Raw genomic sequence first — 25,946 nt, forward strand, 5'->3', positions numbered from 1 at the left:
AAGATATTCCTTTATTGTCCAATTTTGTAACATAACAGGAAAAGATGTTTTATATTTGGTTCACCCAATAATCAAGTTTGGCTTAATATAGTGATGACTGACATTCACAATTTATTCCAGTGCTTGGTATAGACAGAAACTAGTTGAACTTCCCATGCTTGGTATTAAAATATCAAAACCAGAGGGTGTTAAACTTACCTCCACCTGGAAATCACATGTGAGAGCCACTCTACATGACTCACAAAGCTTACTTTTGTCTAAATTTTTGGCATAATCTCAGTGGCTTTGTGTATGTGGCCTTGAGAAGGATGTGGCTGTGCAGCTCTGTGAATAGAGGGTGAAGATAGAGGAGGATCAGCTTTTGAAGACTTCTAGCTTGATATTTTCTCTGCCCTCACTTGGTCACATAGGCCTATTTAAGAGAGATGTCTTTAAAGACAATCTGGATACAAGAAGAACTTTCTTTATTAGCAGTTCTTCAGTGGATAAATAAAATTGAGGCAGAAGTTAAGTGCCTGATTAGTCCTCCTCTTCCTTTAAGTTATTGAGCAGGATCACTGTCTGGATAAATGTAAATTACAAATGCACAAACTTTCTGCAACTTTTCTGCATTCCTCCAGAGCAGCTGCAGCCATGAGCTCAGATGCAGAGATGGCAATCTTTGGAGAAGCTGCTCCCTATCTACGGAAGCCAGAGAAGGAGAGGATTGAAGCCCAGAATCGCCCATTTGACGCTAAGACAGCCTGTTTTGTAGTAGATGACAAGCAAATGTATGTGAAAGGTACCATACAGAGCAAAGAAGGTGACAAAGTCACCGTTAAAAAATACGATGACACAGTAAGTGATACCATTGTTACGCCTATGGGATCATCCACTTCAGGCAGTTCCCTGTTTTGGATTTCTCCTGTTGTTCCCTTCTCTTTATCTTGCTAGACTGTGACTGTAAAGGATGATGAAGTCTTTCCCATGAACCCTCCCAAATTTGACAAAATCGAGGACATGGCCATGATGACCCACCTGCACGAACCCGCTGTGCTGTACAACCTCAAAGAGCGTTACGCAGCCTGGATGATCTACGTAAGTGGCAGCAGCAGCTTCCTCTGGGCAGCCTCAGCAGCTGCTGGGCCAGCCTCAGGGCAAGCCAAGGTGCTGTGTCCCTTCCTTGCAGACCTACTCGGGTCTCTTCTGCGTCACCGTCAACCCCTACAAGTGGCTGCCGGTGTACAACCCCGAGGTGGTCACTGGCTACCGCGGCAAGAAGCGCCAGGAGGCCCCTCCACACATCTTCTCCATCTCTGACAACGCCTATCAGTTCATGCTGACTGGTGAGTTACTTGGCAAGAGTGGAAAACCCTGATATATGTAGGGCTGACTATTTGGTCAAGGAATTTTAGGTTCTACTCGGTGGTCCCATAGTCCTACAGCACAACGCAAGATCACACCGTGTAAATCTTGATGGTCTCAAATCATCAGATAATAAAGGAAAAGCAGTAGCTGGCTGTATGGCTATGTGCCTCCTCTCTTTGTAAGGAATTTAAAGGAGAAACACAGCAAATAATCTGATTATAATTAAATAGTATTTAAGCCAAGGTATAGACATAAAAGAAAACAAATAGTAAATGGAAAGCCTTGTAAAGAATCACTGCTTGCAGTCAAATTTTGTGCTACTGCATCCCTATCTGTACCAAAAAGAAAAAAAGCCCAGATGCAAACTAATGTGTATTCATGCATCACTTACCTTAGCTTGTATGAAGGTGATAAATACTGATATAACACAGCTCTTTCCCTTGAAGTCAGTTGTGTCTGGGGAACTGACATCCTCCACATCTCATCTGAACAGCTCTTTCTGTGATTTTGTTTTCAGATCGTCACAACCAGTCAATCCTTATCACGTGAGTATGTTTTGGTTTGAGTGACAGAGCTGACAGAAAAGTGATGATGTTTCCTGTTTCCTGTAATAATTAATAGTTTTGTTTCAACAGTGGAGAATCCGGTGCAGGGAAGACTGTGAACACCAAGCGTGTCATCCAGTACTTTGCCACAATTGCAGTCACTGGTGAGAAGAAGAAAGATCCACAGCCCGGCAAAATGCAGGTATGACATCAACTCCCCCTTCTAGAATTTGCCAACACTGAGGAGAAAGTACCAATGTGTATTTTGGGGCTGCAGGATTATCTAAAGGCAAGAAGTGTTGTGCAGCTGAGAAGACAATCAGGATGCACACCCCAAGAACACCTGTGCTCATTTACCCCTGATGCCCAGCCTCAAATCTGCTGAATTCTCATAAAAGCATTTTGTCAGTGTAGGAAAGCCTCTATTTACACAGGGGAGTCTTTACCAGGGAGGGGGAGATAATGTTAGACAGCAGCTTTCTCTGAGCTGGTTGTCCATCTGTGTACTTCAGTGTCCTCTGAGATCCACAGCACCTGAGTGCTGCAGGTGAAAAGAGGACAGCTGTAGGTACACAGATTGTGGGAATTGGAGTTGGGGCTGTGTGTGGCACAGTTTGGGGTCATTGGGGCTGTGTGTGGCACAGTTTGAGGTCACTGGGCTGTGTGTGGCACAGTTTGGGGTCATTGGCAGTGGGGCTGTGTGTGGCACAGTTTGGGGTCACTGGGCTGTGTGTGGCACAGTTGAGGGTCATTGGGCTGTGTGTGGCACAGTTTGGGGTCATTGGGATGGGGCTGTGTGTGGCACAGTTTGGGGTCACTGGGCTGTGTGGGACACAGTATGGGGTCATTGGCAGTGGGGCTGTGGCCCAGCCTCATCCCCAGTGGGTGCAGCTGTGAGCAGCAGGTGAGCAGCACTGGCAGCAATGAGCCATGGAGTGCCCAGGTGTGCTGAGCAACCACCCAAGGGAGCAGAGGGCACACAGGGGCAGTGCAGGAACATCAGGGGTGTAAAAGGTTGGGTAAAGAACAAGAAGGGTAAAGAACAAGAAGGGCAGATGCTTGGAGCCTCCTGAAATTATTTGATGCTACTCTGTATGGGCAAATGCTTAAAGCCTTCTGAAATTGTGTAGTGACACCCTGTGTATCATGGCCATCTCAACTACAACACCTGCTGTGACAAGCAGTCAGTTCCCACTGGCACATGGCTGTGCCATTCCTGGCCCTTGGCTCATTCCTGTTGGCAGGGAAGTACAGGAGCTCTGCACTCCAGAGTGGCTGTGCTGAAGTTAAGCATCATTTCACTTGTATCAGGCAGTAGCTTCCACTGGCTGGTTTTCCTGTCTGTGGTCAACAGAATGGCCCAGAGGGACAGCATGAGAAAGGGGCTGGATTTGGGACAGCTGGGACCACTTCCCTGACAGTCAGAAAGGAACCTCAGAAAGGAGCCTTGCAGGAAAGAAAGTGCATGCCTCGATGTCCCTTTGCTGAGCAGCACAGCTGTTGCAATCTGAGCCCACTGCTGCATTTGCAAGGCACAAACTTCATTCCCCGTCACAGAACAAGCAGCAAACACCCTTGTGGAACAAGTGTGTGCCACCACAGCCTGTGAGATGCTCATCAAAGCGTGTGACATGTGTCAGCATGTTATTTGAGTCCCCAAGGGCATAGTGGAGCTTAAGGAGATTCCAAGGCTGAATATTCTTTCACTCAGAGGCAGGTGTCTGTGATTGATGGGTTGTTGTGGCCAAGGCAAGTTCATCACAGGCACTCTTTCCATCAGCACCATGTTAGAATCTCCTGGGCTCAGCTTTCATCAGCTGCTCACTATGCCAGGACTGATCTCAGAAAAGCTTCAAGACAGCTGAGACATGTACAAACCATGTAGAAGGAAAATCACCTGGCTCTCAGACTGACAGTAATCTGTTCTGCCCTCTTCTGAGTATTCACAGAATACTCCATATTTTTAGCATTCCAATCTCTGTGACAATAGTATGTTCCCTTTATAAGAACATTAACTAAAACAGGTTATGGTTCTGTGTAGCACAGCTTTCAATGGCAGATCCAAGCTGAAATCAGATGCCAGGTAATGGTGCAGGAATAAGGGAAGTGTGTAACAGCATTTCCTCAAAACACGGTCTCAGCCTCCAGCACTTTGTCACCCAGCCTGTAAACAGGACTCCAGAATGAACTTGTGTAAAGAATTGCCATGTTCTTCTACACTGCTATCCATGTACAGTGCTCCTGTTTTAGTTCCCTGGTTACAGCTGTGCACTCAAAAGAGACTTGGGGTTGGTCTAGTCAGCTGCACTGACACACACATCCCTCTCCTCTCCTCTCCTCTCCTCTCCTCTCCTCTCCTCTCCTCTCCTCTCCTCTCCTCTCCTCTCCTCTCCTCTCCTCTCCTCTCCTCTCCTCTCCTCTCCTCTCCTCTCCTCTCCTCTCCTCTCCTCTCCTCTCCTCTCCTCTCCTCTCCTCTCCTCTCCTCTCCTCTCCTCTCCTCTCCTCTCCTCTCCTCTCCTCTCCTCTCCTCTCCTCTCCTCATCACTTAGAAAGCCGAAAGATACATGTGAGAGGGAATTATTCAATGGATTTAGGATATTTTATTTTTAAAAAGATAGAGGTTTCTATGGTACTGTGTTGCTTCAATTTTAGAGGCCCATCTTCACCGTGGACTACCAAAAACGAATTTAAACCTGCTGTGCCATCTGCAGACAGTGCTGGGAACAGCAATGCCTCTCCCCTGTGCCCAGGGCTGCACAGAGATGCAATTACTGCATGCACAGAGATGCAGTAACTGAAACGCTGCTGCTCACCTTTCATCTGACATAAACTAATTTAGCTTTTTTTTTTTTCTTATTCTTTGTTTTCCATCTGTCTTGGAAATTATCCCTGGCAACACTTTCATGCCCAGGTTATGTAGGATCAGTTATGACTTTGCTAGAGTCACACTAGTGAATTCTGCTTCCTGGACTCTATTGAACCAAGAAGGAGAGAATAATGTCACAGAAGCTTTTTTTTCCTTCCATATTTTTGCACTTACCAAGAGATATACAACACAGTATCAAAACTTTACATGTTGATAATTCTTTCTGCAGTAATGCAACAGGGAAAAAAAAAAAAGAAATTGAAGTGTCTCTGTTCTGTGCTTATCTAAGTCTGGTATTTGAGTGTCAGGCTTTGTCCATGTCTCAGTTTTCAAAGAATGTCAAGAGTTGTATTCCTGCATCCTGAAAGGCTGCTGTTGTTTGACTGCAACTGCAAAGCTTTGCATTCTCCCTTGGTAGGTGTTTCCTACCCAAGTCTGTACTTGTAGGGCTTGAGCAACCTTCAAAAAACTTTCCAGATTTCTCACATTTATTCAACTGTCAATACTTTTGTGAACAGGAGTGCAGAAACACTTCTCATACAGGTTTCAAATGCCCTGAAATCAACTGAAGTGACTTTGTATGCAATAACCAAGATCTGGTACCAGATACAAGAAACAAGCAAAACACAGATCCATCTTTCAGCACTCTTCCCTTTGAAACCAATGGCAATATCCATGAGTGTTGGCTGATGAGTGATTAAGAACTCTGTTAATTTTTAGGTTTAAATCACATGTGATATGTAAAAATTATCTGTAATATCCTTTTTGCAATATTTGTTAATTACTAAAGTGATAAAGAAGCATTTTCTTCTGTGACTAGGGAACTCTGGAGGATCAGATCATCCAGGCCAACCCACTGCTGGAGGCTTTTGGCAATGCTAAGACTGTGAGGAATGACAACTCCTCACGCTTTGTGAGTTCATTTCACATATGTTGGAAGGAAGAAATTTAATGCAAGTCTCATCCATTGATTGTCATAACCAATGGTTTGATCTGCTCTGCTTGACAGGGAAAATTCATCCGGATTCACTTTGGACCAACTGGCAAGCTGGCCTCAGCAGACATCGAAACCTGTGAGTGGGAGCAACTCAGTGCAAGCAGAACTTCTGCATTTGCAACCTCAAATTTATCAGGAGACTAACAGCACCTCTCTTTTGGTTAGATCTCCTGGAGAAATCCAGAGTCACTTTTCAGCTGTCTAGCGAAAGGAGCTATCACATTTTTTACCAGATAATGTCCAACAAGAAGCCAGAGCTCATTGGTGAGTGCCAGCAGTGCTGGGCTTGGCTCAGTGAGTGCTTTCTCTTCCCACTGTGACCTCCCCAGTGCCACTAAAGGTCACCCACATACCTGCAGATCTCCTCCTTATCTCCACCAACCCCTATGACTTCCTCTACGTGAGCCAAGGAGAAATCACGGTTGCCAGCATCGATGACAGCGAGGAGCTGCTGGCGACAGATGTGAGTAGAACAGATGAGACATAAACTTTAAGGAATTTAGAGATTTTAGAGGAGCTAAGATTTTAGTTAGAGATAAGCTTTATTGGAGGTGATTAAAATAAATGGGTAGGCCTTGATGAAGTTAAGAGTTAGTAGTTAACTAATAATTGATTGATTGCCAACACAGTGTTTGGTTAGCTGGGGTTATAATGAAGAATATAGAAACTGATAATTAGCTTTTAGGAACATAATTGTAGCCTCCTCTGTTCTGAAACCAACTGAAGACGAGAATGGGAGTTCTACCAATGAGTTCATTTGTCATATTTGCATTGAAAAGGTAGAAAGGACAGAATGAGGAAGACTTCATTTACTTCCTCATTTTGGGACCCCTCCCCATGAAAGGGATCACCAACCCATTTCAAGGAACAAACTATGCATGGTTAATGGCTTTTGAACTAATTACCATGCAAAGTGGGGAATGGGGATGTACCAAAGTTATGACTCTGTATTTGCATTTTGGGTATTCAATACTTGTATAGATAAAAGGACTCTGTGATCACCTGCAAATTGTGGTGTGTATTTGGGAGTTATCCCACAATAAACATACACCTTCTAACATTAAACTGTTAAAAAATTTTTGTCCATTACAGTTGGATATCGGTACTAGATCATATTTTCTTAATAAATTTTCTTAATAAATCACAGAGCAGAGCAGAGCAGCCCTGCAGCCAGCCCAGCTGCAGCCAGGGGGGCCTGGCCAGCCAGACCCAGCACTGCTGGCCCAGTGCCATGGGGCTGGGATGGTGCTGAACACAGCTCAGGCAGGGACAGAAACCCCATGTGCCCCTTGTGATTCACCCTTTGTGCTTTCTCAACCTGCCTGTTGCCCCTGCAGAATGCTGTGGACATCCTGGGCTTCAGCCCTGATGAGAAGGTGGGGATCTACAAGCTGACAGGGGCTGTCATGCACTATGGGAACATGAAATTCAAGCAGAAGCAGCGGGAGGAGCAGGCGGAGCCGGACGGCACAGAAGGTAGGGCTGATTGCAGAGCTTGCTTGTGAACTGCACCAGCAGAGAGCCAGCAACCCAACCCCACAGAGTGCCCAACACTTTGAAAATTATTTTTCTTTCCAGAAATTAGGTTTTTTTTAAAGACAGTTTCAAGTTTCACAAAGTCTGTAGTTTAATTTATGCTCTACAAGGAAACAGAAAGACATACAACTAAAACATTGCTGCAGCCCTTTAGGCATGGACACAGCATTGTGCTGCAGCTGAGATGTTGCCTTTGGAGCAAGGGGAATATTCTCCATGAGATTGGAGAGGAGCTTCTCTTGATAACACATGCATTTGAGTTGTGCCAAAAGTAGGCTCCTTGTAACAGAAACATCCCAGAGAACCAGGACATTTTTCTTTGTCCCTACTGAACTCATTTGCTGTTTCTGATCCTAGTGGCTGACAAGGCTGGCTACCTGATGGGTCTGAATTCTGCTGATTTGCTCAAGGCTTTATGCTATCCCAGGGTGAAAGTCGGGAATGAATATGTAACCAAAGGACAAAATGTCCAACAGGTATATAAACAGCCCATCAGCTTTTCAATTTCTTCAGAGTTTTCTTTCAAATTTAAAGCTGACTCAACATTTGTTACTGCCATGGCTGTGCTTCTTACAGGTGTACAATTCAGTGGGTGCACTGGCTAAATCAGTCTATGAGAAGATGTTCCTGTGGATGGTTATTCGCATCAACCAACAGCTGGACACAAAACAGCCCAGACAGCATTTCATTGGTGTGCTGGACATTGCTGGCTTTGAGATCTTTGATGTGAGTTACTGTAGGTATGCTCGTCCACTGAGGGTTGCTTGAAACTAAATGGCTTTTTTTTTTTTTTTAATTTTTAGTTCAACAGCCTGGAGCAGCTGTGCATCAACTTCACCAATGAGAAACTGCAACAGTTCTTCAACCACCACATGTTCGTGCTGGAGCAAGAGGAGTACAAAAAGGAGGGCATTGAATGGGAGTTCATTGACTTTGGCATGGACCTGGCTGCCTGCATTGAGCTCATTGAGAAGGTGGAAAAAATCTTTTTATTGTAGGAGAGTACATTTCTTTTATGATAATTTATTTTACTTCAGTCATTCTTGACAAAATGATACATTACTGTTGAGTTACCTTTTCACATCAAAATAGGCAGCTTATGAAACCAAAGCTTTTGGAACAACAGTTGTCTCTGCACAAACAATGGTTTCCTGAACAACACAGCTGGGGTGGAAGGGAGAATGCCTACACAATGTTCAATTGATGACTTTAACAACTGCCTCTGAACAGTAGGTGAACAGTGAGGAGCGGTAATGGCTCCCTTCCCCACCTCTGACTTCCTTTGTGTACTCATATTTCTCGCAGCCCATGGGCATTTTCTCCATCCTGGAAGAGGAGTGCATGTTCCCCAAGGCAACTGACACCTCTTTCAAGAACAAGCTCTATGACCAGCACCTGGGCAAGTCCAGCAGCTTCCAGAAGCCCAAGCCAGGCAAAGGCAAGGCTGAGGCCCACTTCTCCCTGGTGCACTATGCTGGCACAGTGGACTACAACATCTCTGGCTGGCTTGACAAGAACAAGGACCCTCTGAATGAAACTGTTGTGGGGTTGTACCAGAAATCATCCTTGAAGCTGCTGTCCTTCCTCTTTTCTAATTACGCTGGTGCAGAAACAGGTGAGCGCCTTTTCAGCGATGGCCAATAAGGCAAAAGTCAACTAAAGCTTACTTCTGCTTCTCCTCTCAGTGGTATACTCAAGGCTACTAGCCCCTAAGGTGATCTTGTTCTTGTGTGCATCCAGATATGCCAAAACTAGGACACATTTATGTGCTGCGGAGAAGTAAAGTACAGCAAGTCCAACCCCAAGTGACAGGAGGTGTATCTTTCCTGACTGTGCTGTGAATCACCTGCATGCTTACTCAGCCTCTAGACAGAGACCAAATAAATGTGCAAAGTGCAAGCATTTTAGTCTTTGTAGACAGAGTTTTGTTTCTTGAGGGGAACTGGAAGAACAGAAAGGAGACCATGGAATAATTTCATATCCAGCTGGGCAGTCCTGGTGTTGTGACAGAAAAAGAGACAGAGAATAAATTTAGAATTGCTCTATAAATCTTGATTTAATTGGTTTCACAGTATAGCAACTATGGACAGACACTGAGCTACTTGGACTTGCATTTCTGAGACTAAAATTTGCTTCCTGTTGTAACTCAGAATAGAACTGTATTCTTCACTGGGAGTACTGGATTAGGAGATTTTTCTATAGAAGACCTCCCTGAACTAAGTGGATGCCCAGTGCTGAGTCTCATTTTTGAGGTCTTTCACCTAATTTAAAAAAATTTAAATGGGGGTTTGTGTAATAGTGAAAGCAGTATGTGACCAGAAGCACAGAGTACACTGTTAGGAAACGTAGGTCAGGCCATACTGTTCCATACAAACAACCTAAACCTTGTATTTGAGATGAAATATCCCACACACTGATCAACTACTACCTAGCAGCAGTTCACTAAACTCTCAAGGAGCAGCGTGTCAGTATTTAAAATGAAATATTCTATTAGTCCATGGGCAAAGGAAGATGAAGCCTACAAAATGTACTGCATATTCTAACTGTTCACCTCCCATCTACTTCTTCCAAGGTGAGAGTGCTGGTGGTGGTGGCAAGAAGGGTGCTAAGAAGAAGGGGGGCTCTTTCCAGACAGTGTCTGCTGTGTTCAGGGTATGTGAATTTCTTTTTACATGAGCCATGCTTCCACAAAATGATCTGAGGGCTGGAATACCTATCTTAGAAAAACAGCTGAGAGAGTTGGGGCTGCTCAGCCTGGGGAAGAGAAGATTCCAGGCACACCTTATTCTGGTTTTTCAATATATAAAAGGGGGCTTATCAGAAAGACAGAAAATTACCTTTTACCAGGGCCTGTAGTGACAGGACAAAAGGCAATGATTTTAAACTGGAAGAGGGTAGATTTAAACTGGATATAAGAAAAAAATAATTCACTCTGAAGGTGGGGAGGCCTTGGCACAGGGTGCCCAGAGAAGCTGTGGTTGCCCCATCCCTGGAAGTGTTCATGGCGAGGTTGGATGGGGCTTGGAGCAACCTGGGATAATGGGACAAGAATGCTGGGCTTGGTGACCTTTGAATGCCTCTTCCAAACCAAACCATTCTGTGATTCCCTGAACTTAAATAACTCCCTGAGTTTAAATAAGAATGCAAAAGCTTTGCAGCTTGAAGCAGAAGCCCTTGTTTTGTTCTATCCCAGGAGAACCTGAACAAGTTGATGACTAACCTGAGAAGCACCCATCCTCACTTTGTGCGTTGCCTGATTCCCAACGAGACCAAGACACCTGGTAAGTCCACACTTATGTTCTGAAGACATGGGACTGGCAGGAATTGGCCTGTTAAGCTTCCACACCAACTTCCCAAATAGCTCCTTCTGCATGTGAATCCTTTTGGGGGCTGGCCTGCAAGACAGTAACAAGGGGAGCTTTTCTGTGCTGTCTACTGTGACTGAAAGAATTTGAGCATTACATGGCCCATTTACTCAGTTTTGCTTATGTGTGTCTCTGCATCTCTGTTTATTGTGTGTACAGAACTGAGGGTGAAAAAGCTGGGTTTGATTACAGCTGATAAATAATAGCATTTGAAAATCCCTTGTCTGGATGGCACTACAGTGTTCCATCTTTGCCTACATCCAGTGAGGAGGCTGATGCTGTTGAAGATTTTTCAGTTGGTCTCCTAAAGCATCATCCTGCCACTTTTTGAGAAATGTGGCCTGATGGCTTTGCACAAGCACTGCTAGCCCTCGTGTTCTTAGTAAAACTCACTGATGCAACTCTCCACAACTTATATGAATTGAAGGCATGTTCTGTCTGCTCTTCCTGCATCTTTAATTGAGAGCTGGTTCAATTAAAAAAAAAAAAAAAAAGATAGGAGATAATTCTGAAATGCGAATACACATGAAGATTCCCTGGGATAAAAAAGGGATCATGATGGATGCATTTTGTTTAAGGTGCAATGGACCATTACCTGGTGATGCATCAGCTGCGGTGCAATGGGGTTCTGGAAGGCATCCGAATCTGCAGGAAGGGGTTTCCAAGCAGAATCCTTTATGCAGATTTTAAGCAAAGGTAGGTCCTCAGTTATTACTCACTGTCTGTTAGGAAGAGGCCTCAATAAGCACACAGCTCAGGTGACAATGTCACAGACTTGCCCAGCCAGACCAGATTAGTGGCACTGGAGGGAACTGAGGCATTAATTCTGTTCTGAGGTCACTCCAGTGTCTCCCTCTCTGACCAGACCAGAGATTTCTCTAAATATCAGAACCAGGATAATTTCTAAAGTGAAGCCAGTGCCTGATGATTCAAAGAGATGCAAAACACTCGCAGTGTAATGAGTAAGGTGCCATTATAGGCTACTCTTTGAAGTCTTCCAGAGTACAAAGTCAATCCACAAGAGCCTCCTCACAGTGCTCTGTCTCTGCACTGTGTGCCTTTCCATAATCTTTAAAATGGAGAAAACTAAACTGGTTCATGGGGGCTCAGTTGCCATAGAGTGCTAAATCAGAACTGTCTGCTGTTATAGTTAAATACAGCATCTTCCATGCTGCACTGGTGTGAAACTGACCCATGATATACAATTATTACTATTTTCCTCACCCTCTTTGCAACCAGTTCTTGCAACCTGTCTCACCACAGGTACAAGATCCTTAATGCCTCAGCCATTCCAGAAGGCCAATTCATCGACAGCAAAAAGGCTTCAGAAAAGCTTCTTTCTTCCATTGATGTTGACCACAACCAGTATAAATTTGGCCACACCAAGGTAAAGTCCTTGTGGAAGAGCAGGTATAATTAAGCAAAATATTTTGTTTGTTGGAAGTATTTCTTGCATGCTAAATCAGCCTTCATGATGATTGTAAACAATCCAACCATTCTGCCCTGGGCAGGGACACCTTCCCCTATCCCAGGTTTCTCCAAGCCCCATCCAACCTGGCCTTGGACACTTCCAGAGAGGAGCTAAATTCTCCATGAACTACAGTAGAGCAGGCATCAAATAACTGCAATAATATGATTAGCTCATACTCAGGGTGACTTGTCATGAATCACAGGAACGCTGAGGATTTGAATACTGACAGAAAATTTCTCTAGCACTTAAACCTTTCCCCTGAGGCATTTTTCTTAAACCTCCTTGCACTGCCCTGCATCAGCTGTCAGTGGCCATGTATCTGCCCAAGCCTCAGGCTGTTTGACCCTTTTCTTTATGTTCCAGGTGTTCTTCAAGGCAGGTCTCCTGGGACTGCTAGAAGAGATGAGAGATGAGAAGCTTGTGAGCCTCATCACTCATACACAAGCTATGTGCAGAGGGTACCTCATGAGAACTGAATTTAAAAAGATGAATGAAAGAAGGTAATGTAAGAAAATGCCAGCAATTGTACTGTGTCAGACCAAAGGCCCATCAATGTAATATATTGTCTCAGGCAAAAAGCTGCCCTTGGGAAAGAACTTTAGAAATTATTGGGGAGCAGAGCAAGTACAAACAATCAGCTTCCTCCTGACAGTCTCACAAATTCTGGCAGCAGCTGTTTAGCATTCAATTCCATAAAAACGTTTCCTTATTTTTCAGAAATTATTTTTCACTTTCTGTCTTAAAAATTTCTAATATGGTATTGGCTATTTTGAGTGACCCAAAAAGCATCAAGATGTTGTTTCCACAATCGACAGTAACTGCCAGATTTGTAGTCTTAGCAGCAGTACCTCAACCATATCAGTTGCCACTCTGGTATTTACCTGAGCACTTGTGTTTTCCTTGAGACTGAGGAAAGCCTCAGAGATTCCCAGTCAATATGGCAGAGAAGTCTGTCTGTTTTGTAGTATTTCTTCCTTGTATATTCAGGCAATAGATATTATTCAAGCTACTGAACCAGCCATGCTCCAGTAAGGGCCTTGAAATTAGTCTTTAATAAAAGCAAGGGAGATGAGGGAAAAAAGCCTCATGCAAAAGGTCTTGGGGTAAATCCTGATGATGTGTGGAAAATAATCAGGATGTTTCCAGCTTGAGCCTCACCACCCTCATTAACTGGTTTCATGTGTTTTCAGAGAATCTATTTATATCATCCAGTACAACATTCGTGCATTCATGAATGTCAAACACTGGCCATGGATGAAGCTGTACTTCAAGATCAAGCCCTTGCTGAAGAGTGCAGAGTCTGAGAAGGAGATGGCAAACATGAAGGAAGAGTTTGAGAAAACCAAGGAGGAGCTTGCAAAGTCTGAGGCAAAGCGGAAGGAGCTGGAGGAGAAAATGGTGAAACTTGTGCAGGAGAAAAATGACCTGCAGCTCCAGGTTCAGTCTGTGAGTAAACTCCATTTGCAGATTCACCTCATTTCCTCTTACTCTGCTGTTCTTTTTCTCCCCTTTTCCATTGTCCTCTATAAACAGGCACGTCATGGGGAGAAACCCTCCACTGCTTTGTGTCTGATCTTGTCCCTTACACCCAAGCAAGGTGCAAAGCATACACCAAACACTAACACCAGTAAAAATACAGGAGGTTCCAGTGCTATCACCAGTGGAGGAATCAGACATTCCACAGTGTCTATAATGTGGTGTTTGATTCTGGATGAAATACAGGCTGTTTCCACCTCTGCTGCCACTACAATATGGAGCTTTTCTGTCAGAGGCAGGATTGAAACTGTGGAAACTGCTTTTCTCTGGAATACTCCTGAACAGAGACTGAAATTGCACCTGTCAGGTTCTAAAAGGCAATAAATTATTACATGGCCAAGAGCAGTTTGGTGAAAGTGGACTTGCCACTTGTTGCCACATGCTTTCAAATCAGTTCAGTTTCAAAAAAAACCCAAGTATTGTTTCACTCATCAACAATCTTTAATGTCTTTTGTCATTTTTATGATCAATATAACGTGCCTTGAATGTGTTCTGGTAGGAGAGTGAAAATCTAGCTGATGCTGAAGAGAGATGTGAAGGACTCATCAAGAGTAAAATCCAGCTAGAAGCTAAAATTAAAGAACTAAACGAAAGACTGGAGGACGAAGAGGAGACAAATGCTGAACTGACAGCAAAGAAGAGGAAACTTGAAGATGAGTGCTCGGAGCTGAAAAAAGATATTGATGATCTTGAAATGACTCTGGCCAAAGTGGAAAAGGAGAAGCATGCAACAGAGAACAAGGTGACAGAGGAATCAGGGAATTATTCTTCCCAGGCAGTGCTCTCACACAGCTTGTCAGTTTTGTGGGAAAATGTAGCTACTTGTAAGTTCTGTGAATAGAAGTGAGGTGTGTCCAATGCATAGGAGAGAGGTCTTTTCACTTAATCAGCTGACAAAATTTTTTCTGTTAAGTTTCTTTATCATGTTATCATGGTTTGTTTCACTTTTACGGAAAACTTAACATATTTTTGGCTGTGCTTAACACTTGATCATCTCTTTTTAAAGAACATTACTTGCTGAGAAATTACAGCTGTTTTCACAGCAGATATATGCAGGAAAGACATTCCTTGAGCAAGAGCAACTCAGAGGGCTTTTGCAAATCCCAATGGGAAAAACTTTCAGAGGCAAGGAAACCTCTAGCAGGTTTTACTATAAATTTAGTAGGCTAGGGGTGGGGATCAAAAACAAGTAAAGCAAGAATTCCTATCACTGCAGGACCAGAGAGATGAGACTCTCAGGTGTGATATATGCTGCTGCCCTCATGGCAATCAATAGAAACATTTTGCAGAGAGCATTTTGACTACATCCATGCAAGGATGCAGTCACTGCGTTCTCAGCCTGCCGTTTCTCAAGGCATCCCCCCGTGGGATGGATGCTGCCTGTCTGACAGGTAAAGAACCTCACTGAAGAGATGGCAGCTCTGGATGAAAACATTTCTAAACTCACCAAGGAGAAAAAGGCCCTCCAGGAAGCCCACCAGCAGACACTGGATGATTTGCAAGTTGAGGAAGACAAAGTCAGCACCCTCACCAAAGCCAAGACCAAACTGGAGCAGCAAGTGGATGATGTAAGGAGAAGTTTTTGGGTCATGTATGTATACACTGTGACAGATTACAGTAGACTAGAAATCTGTAGTTTGGAGTATATGCAACACCTAAAGCAGATAAGCCAGCTCTAATAACTTCAGCCAATAAAACACTGCTAATTTACAGGCAATTGTGGAATCCAGCATATCTTTCCTGTTCATCACAGGGTATTTCAGCACTGTAGACTTTTGTGATGTGATTTAACCCATTAGCTGAAGCAGGAGATGTGTAACAGTTTGAAGGTTGCTGCAGAGTTATTTATGTGCACATATATTCCAGGAAGTTATAAACACTGGGAATTTGTGTATATTTAGCAGTCTATATGCTAGGAACTACAGCTACTGGAAAAATTTAATTTCTGTTTTTTCAAAAACTGGTGTTTCAGTATTTATATTTCATATGTGCACAGTCAAGTTGTTGACACCTCTCTCATGGTGAGAGTGCAGCACACATAGAGATGTCCTGATTATTGTCCTGATTATTTTCTCAATTCATCAATTTCCAACTTACTTAGATCTTTAAATCAAGAATAGTTACTTTGAAAGTATAATTTATGTATTTCAAACTATGTTTTATATGTTTTAGCTTGAAGCATCTCTGGAACAAGAGAAGAAGCTGCGAATGGACCTTGAGAGAGCAAAGAGAAAACTGGAGGGTGATCTGAAAATGTCTCAGGATTCCATCATGGATCTGGAAAATGATAAGCAACAAATGGATGAAAGGCTAAAAAAGTATTACACTGACTTATTGTGCTCTGAATTCTGAAATTCGTGTTTTAGCTTAACCACACTGAATTTGCCTTCTTGTTCTTTAATAGAAAGGACTTTGAAATTAGCCAGTTGCAAAGTAAAATTGAAGATGAGCAGGCTCAAAGTTCTCAGCTGCAAAAGAAAATTAAGGAGATTCAGGTAAAGTGGAGGAGTTATTTATCATTTTAGTGGCAAGCACAAGTTTCTTAGAATTAATTGGTATTTACTCTTAGACCATTCTACAAAAATATTATCCCTCACATGAATAAAACCATTAATATGGGACTCTGGGTGCTGTTCCCATCTCAGGGCACTTTTACAGAAACTCTGTACATGACCACATAGGAAATTTCTTGCATGAACATTGTGGCAGGCTTTGAGAATGGGTGTGAATGTTTCCTCTTTATTCCTTAGTGATGATTTTACACCTGTCCATCCAAAAGTCCTCTTTTAACCAATTAACTCTCATAGGCTCGGATAGAGGAGCTGGAGGAGGAAATCGAGGCAGAGCGCGCTATCCGCGCCAAGTCTGAAAAGCAGAGAGTCGACCTGTCCAGGGAGCTGGAGGAGATCAGCGAGCGCCTGGAAGAAGCAGGAGGAGCCACAGCAGCTCAGGTGGAGATGAACAAGAAGCGTGAGGCAGAGTTCCAGAAGATGCGCCGTGACCTGGAAGAGGCCACGCTGCAGCACGAAGCCACGGCTGCCGCCCTGCGCAAGAAGCACGCGGACAGCACAGCTGAGCTGGGCGAGCAGATCGACAACCTGCAACGCGTGAAGCAGAAGCTGGAGAAGGAGAAGAGTGAGCTGAAGATGGAGATTGATGACCTGGCCAGCAACATGGAGTCTGTCTCCAAAGCCAAGGTGGCTGCATGGGAAGGAGTATTTGTCATTGTTAGCGTTGTTCTTCGGAGCAAATGGATGAACTGAGGGATTTGTTTTCAACCTCTTTGCAGAGTAATCTGGAGAAGATGTGCCGAGCTCTTGAAGACCAGTTCAGTGAAGTCAGAGCCAAAGATGATGAACATGTGCGGCTCATTAATGATCTGAACACACAGAAAACACGCCTACAGACTGAGAATGGTACGTCCCCTGGTGAAATGTAATATTCCAGTGTCAAGCACTTAAATATGCTGCCTGAATGCCCGTGTGTTTTGCAACATATTCATCACTTGGGGATCTGAACAAAACTCAGAATGTAGAATCTCCTCCTGGTGGCAGTCATAGAAACCTGCCCAAGGAAACAAAACCAAACCAGAAGCAGTACTGTAAGTCAAAATTAACAAGTGAGTTTGTGGTCAGTTCATCTTTTCTTTGATGTCAGCACAGCTTTTCCTATCAGTGGGAATGCAATTACTACTATTACTACTTCACTACTATTACTACTTCAATTTACTATGTTATATCTTGCAATCCCACATGGCTAGCTGCTCTCATTCATTTGTTTAATGTCTCATATCTCTGTGTAAAAAAATAACCTTTTTCTTGTTAGGTGAACTTACTCGGCAGCTGGAGGAGAAGGAGGCCTTGATTTCTCAGTTAACTCGAGGCAAACATACTTTCACTCAGCAGACTGAAGAGCTGAAGAGACAACTAGAGGAAGAAAATAAGGTGACTTTCACTTGAAACAATAAAATATTTATTTTAAATTTATTTTAAAATAAATTAGATTTCTCCTCAGAGAAGGGACATCAGAGTAGTGAAAAATTTGAACTTTGCCTTGGAATACAACACAGAGAGGAGACATTAAAAAATTAAATAAGCAAGACAGTTTAAGCCCTTCTCATCACGCATTCTGAAGATCAAAAACATGAGAGGAGTGAAGGAAAGCAGCTCTGTGCCTATAGGCAAAGCAAGCAGCAGCAGCCAAGAAAAGGATATAGAGCAGGACTGCTTGCACTTGGTTTGTTGGTGGATTTATTTTGCCTCTGCCTGAAACACCTGGTGCAGATGTGTTTGAGAGGTGTTATCCCCCCAGACAAGCTGGGCAACTGTCACAGACATATTTTATGAAAAATCCTTTTGCCAGGATTTTTTCTCCTGAGAAGCTGAGAGGCCTCAGAAACAAAATGTGAACAATGATTATCTGCTGCTGTGGAATGCAACAGGTGCATCTTTGATTGGTCTCATGTGGTTGTTTTTACTTGATGATCAGTCACAGGTCCAGCTGTCTCAGACTCTCTGGTCAGTCACAAGATTTTATTATCGTTCTTTACTAGCCTTCTGATGCCTCCTTTCTCTTTCTTCAGTATAGTTGCAGTATATAATTTTATTTTAATATAATATATATAATAAACTAATAAATCAGCCTTCTGAAACATGGAGTCAAGATTCTCATCTCTTCTGTTGTCCTGGGGACCCACAAAAACCACCACAGGCAAGCACCCGACCCTGTTTAACAACATCAGGCCTGAAACACAGAATCCCTAACGCTATTCATTTTGCTCCTTCTGTTTCTCTAGCAACTGCAGTACATGGACAGGGAGACATGAATATTTTATCAGACTAGAGGAAAAATACCCAGTCACAAATTATTTGTGTTCTCCCAACTTGTTTCATTTTAACTGCCAAGGCCAAGAACGCCCTGGCCCACGCCCTGCAGTCCGCTCGCCACGACTGTGACTTGCTCCGGGAACAATATGAGGAGGAGCAGGAGGCCAAGGGGGAGCTGCAGCGAGCCCTGTCCAAGGCCAACAGTGAAGTGGCCCAGTGGAGAACCAAATACGAGACGGACGCGATTCAGCGCACGGAGGAGCTCGAGGAGGCCAAGTAGGTGGAGGGGTGGCTTGGAGCAAGTAGAAGGATATTTAAGCGTAATGAGGGCGGAGCTGAAGGAAACCAGAATGTGTTTGTAGGGGTAATATGCAGAGAAGTGTGCTTTTTAATGTATTAGAAGTGAAAAGGGGGGTGAGTGGATATGTAAAGGAGAAGTAGGGGTGGAGGCTTAGGGGGCTCTACATAAAGGAGAATTCCAGTGCATTGAGTTAATCATAGTAGTTGAAAGAGCACATTCTTTACACTGTCAGTATTGAAAGCATATTTTTGGTCCCTCTCCACATTGGTACAGTTTCTTATCCTCTCAATCTATGCACCACTTCAGAGTGCTGTGCCACCCCAGGCTCCTGGCACCACAGCATTATATATTGCTCTCTGTGCCCATCTTCCCCATTCCAAACTCCTTTCATGTCCATTTTCTGAGAAGGGCAGAATTTTCTTTTCCTCAGTGCTGAATGTCCCATCCTGCAGGAAGAAGCTGGCCCAGCGCCTGCAGGAATCAGAGGAGCAGATTGAGGCTGTCAATGCAAAGTGTGCCTCACTGGAGAAGACAAAGCAGAAGCTGCAGGGGGAAGTGGATGATCTCATGATTGACGTGGAGAGGTCACATGCAGTCTGTGCAGCATTCGATAAAAAGCAGAGGAATTTTGATAAGGTTTGTTCAAAAGATCATGCCAGATCTAAACATCATCAGATATTTGATAGGACAGGACAAATTCTGAAATTACCAAAGTTCGGCACTCACAGTAAAATAAATTGCATCTTACCCAAAGCAAAATTATGGTAAGGACCCCATAATGGGACATATGGTAAAGTCACTGTGTAAATAGCCCCAGGTGGCCACAGCAAATAATAAATCAGCCTTCTGATAATTTAAAAAAAAACATTAGGTCTTCACAAGAGAGACTGGTCAAGCAGACTGAGTACTCACATGCAAGCTAAGAGGCCCTGGTGCTAGTCTGCCAGCCTGACCTTGGGGTTAGGCAGAGCCTCACACTCTTGGCAAGTTCCAGCCTTCAGTGCCCTTACTAACATTTAAAAGAATCTGCACTGTTGGACCAAGTGATGCTGCACAGCCTTGTGTCTTGGCATACCCTTGTGTGAGTGAGAACACTGTGCTAAAAAAGGAACTTACAGGTCTGTGGTATCAAAGTAAGGAGAGAATTGGTAGAGAATGGCCTTGCTTGGTGGGCTTAGTCCAGGACCACTGGCTCCTGCAACACTATCAATCCTCACACATCCTTATTCAGACCAGCTACATTATGTTCGGGCTAGTGTCAAACCAAACTCCTTCCTGGCAGCTTGGGGCATGCACTAGTGTTGGTTGAAGAGGTAAATTTATGTAGATCTCACCAAAACCACCAGAGCATGCATCACAGGGAGCTATTGTCACAGGCAGAGAACAGTCCAAAGCAAAAGACCATTAAGATAGGCCAGGCCTCTTGGGTTCTTTTCACACAAAGGTGCAGAGAGGGAGTGGGTCAGAATGGGTCATTCTCCTGTCCCTCCAGATCCTGGCTGACTGGAAGCAGAAGTACCAGGAGAGCCAGACTGAGCTGGAGGCTGCCCAGAAGGAGTCGCGCTCCCTCAGCACCGAGATCTTCAGGATGAAGAACGCCTACGAGGAGATGCTGGACCAGGCCGAGACTGTCAGGAGGGAGAACAAGAACCTCCAGCGTGAGTTCATGTGTCTGTCACCTTGGATTCACTGTGAATCCACATTTCTGGACTGCCAGAGCTCTGCCTTTTCCCAGGGTTTTGTTCTTTATGACTTTCCCACAAAGGTGGTGACTTCCTTTCCTGTTCAGCTGATCATAAAGTTACCTGCCAGCACACACTTCCACCTCTAGAGCATCCTGCCTCCTCAGGATGTTCCCCCTTCTTCACACCATGGCAATCCTCTGCATGGATGAGGACCAAGTTAACTGAATAGACAGAAATTATAATGATACTCAGGTTTTTTTTCAGATTGCTTCAGTCACTGATACTAGAAAAAATCTGGCAGGCTGTTGCCTGTCTCCTGATTATTGGAGGATCATGCAGCTGTGGCACAATAGGTTGGCATTTAATAAGCAAACTAATTATAGAAAGGAAATACAACTCAGATCCTTTTTGTGAACTGAATGATCACTGGGAATTATCTGAGCATAAAGAGATCAATCAAACATGACTGCCTCTGGAGATGTAATTTCACTACCCAGAGGAAGTTGACATTATTTTCTGAGCTTACTCCAGTTGGTCCCTCTCATTTTCAAATTGCACACTGAGCTGGGATGTGCAGGTTATCAGAAAGATTGCACATAAGATGGATTATTTTTCTCACAGTTACATCCCATTACACCAGAGTCTCTTTTGCCACTCCCATTGCCAAAGAGCAATTGCAGGTGCCACTGATCACACTGTCTGAGAGGAGCTGAGTATGTGTTTTCTGGTTGCAGAGGAAATTTCTGATCTGACTGAACAGATTGCTGAGTCTGGAAAAGCAAATCATGGGCTGGAGAAAGCAAAGAAGCAAATTGAGCAAGAAAAGTGTGACCTACAAGCAGCATTAGAAGAAGCAGAGGCAAGTGTCCTCAGTCAGGGGCTTGATTTTAGAGAAATGAAGAACAGAGAAAATTTGGGGATATATTTTATATTCCTGCTTATCCTGAAATTGTCCCAGAAGTGCAGTAAGACAGCACAGACAGACCAAAAAGCACAGGGACTGCTCCCCTGCCATACCAAGGTGGCATTCCTTGCTGTGCTATCATGCACAAAACCCCCTCAGTCCCAGTCTAAAATTGAGCTCATTTGCACCATCTCTTTGAATTTGCTTCCATGGAAGGCTGAAGAAAAGTCACTAAAATTTAAAAACTCTAATAGTTTTGTTTCTAGCCTTCTGTTCTCTATTTTCTCTGACTGCCACTTGGAAAAGATTTTATTACTTCTGTATTACCACATCTGATACTCCACAAAATATCTTTGTGAGCACAGAATTAGCTTGTACAGGATCCCTACAAGTCTTTAGTCAACTTCCTGGTCAAAGAAGGGCAACTTTGACCCTACATTAGGTTGCTCAAAGCCTTGTCTAATTGGTTTTTATAATTTTCAAAGATGGAGATTACAGAGTATTGCTGGAAAACCTTTTCCAGTACAACATCATTCTCGGGGTTAAACATTTCTATCCCTGTGTGCAGCCAGGATTTCCCTTGTATTGACTTTTAACAGACCTTTTGTCTTTTTATTGTCCACCACCAAGAAGAGCTTCACTTTATTTTCTCTTTAACTCCTCTTAGGTAGAAAAAGAAGTATAAAACAATCTCTAGATCTCACTAAATGGGTGGGCAGTAGGAGCAAGAGTTATCATGGTCATGTAATCCATATACTCCAATTTATGCACCTAAATAGCATCAGTCTAATTCTGAATTAATCAACATTGGCTTATTCTAGAATCCAAAAGGAGAATCAGGGATCTCTGGAAAATATGTTCTTAAAAGGGATGCCAGGGCTGCATCAGCTGTTTTATTCTCTGCATGTGCTTATTTCTGACCAGTGGGTGGAAAGACCCAGCCTCAGGCTTTTCACTACGACTACAACTGAATCTGGATGGCACCAGAGGGAAGGAAATGAGTTCCAGAGGAAAGGTTGTGTGAAAGGGCAACTTGGCCACACAGTCACTGGGGTGGGGCAAAGCAGAAATCAGCATGGAGATGCCAGAGCAGGCAAGCTGCTCCTGAGCAGGAATCTTGGCTGTCCTATTTTATATTTCCTCATGATCTGTTGTCTCTCCAGTGTCACCACAGACTTCAGTGCCCAGACCTTGTGGTATCTGAGGCATTTTCCTAAGGAATATTATTCCTAAATTACCATTGAACATCCAGCTGGGGTACAGTGAGTGTGGAATAGGAGTCAGCTTTTTCAGTGCTTGGTCTTTAAAGGTTCACATTCGGGTCCCTCCCAGCTGCCAGGGGCCACATTTCTGCATGGGCATTTCCCAGAAATGGATGCTACAGAGACAAATTATAATTATTTCAACCTTCACAGGGCTCTTTAGAGCATGAAGAGGGGAAAATCTTACGTGTTCAGCTGGAGCTGAACCAGGTGAAGTCAGATGTTGACAGAAGGACTGCAGAGAAAGATGAGGAAATTCAACAGCTGAAGAGGAATCACCAGAGGGTGTTAGAGTCCATGCAAACCATGCTGGATGCTGAGGTCAGAAGCAGAAATGATGCCCTGAGGCTGAAAAAGAAGATGGAAGGAGACCTGAATGACATGGAAATCCAGCTGAGCCATGCCAACTGTCAGGTAGCAGAGACACAGAAGCACCTCAAAGCTGTGCAAGGGCAGCTCAAGGTAGGGACCACAAGGCTGCTGTCCCCTGGGCCTTTCCCATTCCCTCTGCTCGCTTCTGGCTCTCACATTTGGCGCTCTCACCTTTCAAGGACTCCCAGCTCCATTTAGATGATGCCCTGAGAGAGAACGATGACCTGAAGGAGCAGCTGGCTATCGTGGAGCGCAGGAATGGCCTGATGACAACGGAGATGGAGGAGATGAGAGCTGCCATGGAGCAGACGGAGCGAGCCCGCAGGGTGTCTGAGCAGGAGCTCACAGACGCCAGCGAGAGGGTGCAGCTGCTCCACTCACAGGTATTGGGCACCTCCTGGCTCCACGGGAGACTTCTACAGGCCTGTGGGAGTGGCACAAACACAAACTCACAAATGGGAGTGGCACAAACACAAACTCACAAATGGGAGCGGCACAAACACACTCACCTGCTGTGTGAGGGCAATGGGAGCTGGGGCTGGGGTGAGAAGCTGGAGGGTGAGGTGGGGCTGGGTCAGGGACCAGCAGGTGCCTGGCAGGGCTCCCAACCCCACTCTGGGCTCCCAACCCCACTCTGGGCTCCCTGGCTCAGGGGGGCACCATAAGTGCAGCCCCTGTATGAGCTATGCTCATGTGGCTCTCTGCTTCCGATTCCCTCAAATGTGGAATTCACAGGGACTAGGATCAATTCAATATTGTGGAATTCACAGGGAGTAGGAAGAATTAAATATTCTAGAATTCTGAGTTTTTAGGCAGCAGCTCATCCCACACTAATTAGTGCAAACGGGGTGGGAATGACCTGTCTGCTGACTGCCCCAACAGAACACCAGCCTCATCAACACCAAGAAGAGACTGGAAGTGGACATAACTCACCTACAGACTGAAGTTGAAGACAGCATTCAGGAAGCCAGGAATGCAGAGGAGAAAGCAAAGAAAGCAATCACAGATGTGAGTCCTCTTGCTCTCCCATTTTGTGCTGCCACAGTCACTTTTCCACTTTAGAGAGGCAGCAGTCAGATGGAGGAGAACCAATTCTTCAGCAGAAAATATCTGTGACACACAGTCCCTGCCTCATGCAGCCATTGCCCTACCATTTGTCCCAGAAGATCCCTCCAGAAAGGGTCCTCATGTCCTGCTAGATGTCTATATTGAGGAGGAATTCTCTCTCCCCTTCTCCATACCCATTCACTTTTGCTTCCAGAGTAAATGTAGTAGGCAGGATAGAACAGGTGGTGGCAAAATTGTAATAGAAAAAGAGTAGTTTGAAACAAAGGCCTGTCTAGACACAGCACAGAAAAGCAGAAATTAAGGCTAAAATCATACATAATTCTACACAAATGCTAGACATGCAATAAAGAAAAAGAGAGAATATAAGTGTTTCATTTAAATGAGGCTACAGGTTCCACATTATCAGAAATAACAACACCTGGGACCATCTAGGAAAGGTATAGGAAAATTAAACAGAGGAGAATGGTGACACTATTGCATCAAGTGCTGGTTCACCAGTGTCTGGTCCTGCCTGCCCACCAGCAGCAGTGCTGCAGGACCCCTGAGCTCTCTGCTGGGCCATGTGGGTGACAGCTATCAACCCCAGCTTCTGAGCTCCTCAGCAGGAAAAAGCTTTTCAGTGCAGTTTGAGGTACTGGCAAAAAGTGCTTAGAAGTCTGACTCTGGCAAATTTCAGATAGCCAAATACTCCAAGTCATGAGGAAGCCCAGAGATGCAGAGTGCTAGCTGGTAATACCTCAGTTTTGACTTAGAACACAGAACTTTGGTACCAATCCATTTGCACACCTTGATTATTATTTTCTTTTTATCAACCCTATCTGTTCTCTGAGGTGAAGCAGTTTTAGAAGCACAGACTTTGAGAAAGAGTGATCCTGTTTGTGTGACAGAGCCTTAGCCAGGCCATGGGCACTGAGAATGTGCAGAGCCTCTCACCAATGTGAAGCTGGGGGTTTTTCTCAGGCACCCAGAACTGCTGGGATGGAAATATTTGTAACATAACTGTGACCACAACCAGGCAGCCATGATGGCAGAAGAGCTGAAGAAGGAGCAGGACACCAGTGCCCACCTGGAGAGGATGAAGAAGAACCTGGAACAGACAGTGAAGGACCTGCAGCTGCGTTTGGATGAGGCCGAGCAGCTGGCACTGAAGGGGGGGAAGAAGCAGCTCCAGAAGCTGGAGGCCAGGGTATGGTGAAGATTTGGGTAGATTAAGGTGAAGTTTCTGACTGGGCCCTTGGTTGCTGGAACATCTTGGGAGGGTGGAAACAGGGAGAGCCCCAGATATTCCCAGCAGGTTTGGTGAGAGCTGTGCTGTGTAGCCAAATATTGCACTGGGGGTGAAGAACCTGAGAGTGACCTCAAAAAAACTGAGTGGGCAAAAATGGGGGCAGATGGACATCAGGGAGACATAGAAGGTGGTTTTGTCTAGGGAAAAATAATTTAAGTTGTATTTACTTGGGCATGAAATTGGAACTGGTAATGGACACACTTCAGAAGCTGTTGAATGTGCCATAGAAATGGACACTTAAAACAGAAGAAAAATTGGGCTTCATTAGGAAAGGCACTGAGAAGCAGACAGAGCTGTATGGCAACACATTCTTGCCACTATATTAAGTATATCACGTGCAGTTCTGGTCTCTGCAGCTCAAGAAGGATCTGCAAGATAAAGATTTGAGTATTGACATACAAGTCTAGGACTCTGCCACTGAGAGAGACCAGCCCATCTTTACCTGTAAAATAAATAAAAATAAATACTTTACAGAGTGGGGAGTGAAATTTGGAAACCTGCCACCATGGAAGGCTGTAGAGGCAGCTGGTAAAAGGTACAAAAAGGGCAGGTTTACAGAGGGGCACAGTCATAGATA

The 25,946-nt window shown here is 44.3% G+C and overlaps 1 protein-coding gene and 1 long non-coding RNA gene across 3 annotated transcripts in view; one reads left to right on the forward strand and one right to left on the reverse strand.

Moving 5' to 3' along the window:
• The first annotated feature begins 633 nt into the window (after positions 1–633).
• Positions 634–25,946, forward strand: part of LOC129128226 (myosin-13) — a 28,328-nt gene continuing 3,015 nt past the window's right edge. Inside the window, exons 1-35 of the mRNA XM_077188364.1 lie at positions 634–837; positions 934–1,077; positions 1,169–1,325; positions 1,865–1,892; positions 1,983–2,094; positions 5,579–5,671; positions 5,768–5,831; positions 5,921–6,019; positions 6,115–6,218; positions 7,093–7,231; positions 7,649–7,767; positions 7,868–8,017; positions 8,095–8,265; positions 8,597–8,906; positions 9,864–9,943; positions 10,485–10,572; positions 11,235–11,352; positions 11,920–12,043; positions 12,491–12,627; positions 13,318–13,573; positions 14,163–14,405; positions 15,055–15,231; positions 15,836–15,981; positions 16,068–16,158; positions 16,471–16,860; positions 16,953–17,079; positions 17,489–17,607; positions 18,569–18,765; positions 19,243–19,426; positions 20,283–20,448; positions 21,210–21,334; positions 22,795–23,103; positions 23,193–23,396; positions 23,896–24,021; positions 25,097–25,267. Coding sequence (XP_077044479.1) covers positions 634–837; positions 934–1,077; positions 1,169–1,325; positions 1,865–1,892; positions 1,983–2,094; positions 5,579–5,671; positions 5,768–5,831; positions 5,921–6,019; positions 6,115–6,218; positions 7,093–7,231; positions 7,649–7,767; positions 7,868–8,017; positions 8,095–8,265; positions 8,597–8,906; positions 9,864–9,943; positions 10,485–10,572; positions 11,235–11,352; positions 11,920–12,043; positions 12,491–12,627; positions 13,318–13,573; positions 14,163–14,405; positions 15,055–15,231; positions 15,836–15,981; positions 16,068–16,158; positions 16,471–16,860; positions 16,953–17,079; positions 17,489–17,607; positions 18,569–18,765; positions 19,243–19,426; positions 20,283–20,448; positions 21,210–21,334; positions 22,795–23,103; positions 23,193–23,396; positions 23,896–24,021; positions 25,097–25,267 — 5,472 coding nt within the window. The remainder of the gene's footprint in view (positions 838–933; positions 1,078–1,168; positions 1,326–1,864; positions 1,893–1,982; positions 2,095–5,578; positions 5,672–5,767; positions 5,832–5,920; positions 6,020–6,114; positions 6,219–7,092; positions 7,232–7,648; positions 7,768–7,867; positions 8,018–8,094; positions 8,266–8,596; positions 8,907–9,863; positions 9,944–10,484; positions 10,573–11,234; positions 11,353–11,919; positions 12,044–12,490; positions 12,628–13,317; positions 13,574–14,162; positions 14,406–15,054; positions 15,232–15,835; positions 15,982–16,067; positions 16,159–16,470; positions 16,861–16,952; positions 17,080–17,488; positions 17,608–18,568; positions 18,766–19,242; positions 19,427–20,282; positions 20,449–21,209; positions 21,335–22,794; positions 23,104–23,192; positions 23,397–23,895; positions 24,022–25,096; positions 25,268–25,946) is intronic.
• LOC143695509 (uncharacterized) lies at positions 7,358–25,051 on the reverse strand. Of its 2 annotated transcripts, none has more exons than XR_013184767.1 (5): positions 23,947–25,051; positions 23,185–23,437; positions 22,829–22,989; positions 17,499–17,589; positions 7,358–10,686 (listed from the first exon to the last, which is right to left on the reverse strand). It is a non-coding gene; the product is annotated as an uncharacterized LOC143695509 (long non-coding RNA). The 2 variants fall into 2 exon arrangements; XR_013184766.1 differs by lacking the exon at positions 7,358–10,686 and adding an exon at positions 16,804–17,227.

This window comes from Agelaius phoeniceus, chromosome 19, assembly GCF_051311805.1.
Source record: "Agelaius phoeniceus isolate bAgePho1 chromosome 19, bAgePho1.hap1, whole genome shotgun sequence".
In the NCBI taxonomy this organism is placed as follows: Eukaryota; Metazoa; Chordata; class Aves; order Passeriformes; family Icteridae; genus Agelaius; species Agelaius phoeniceus.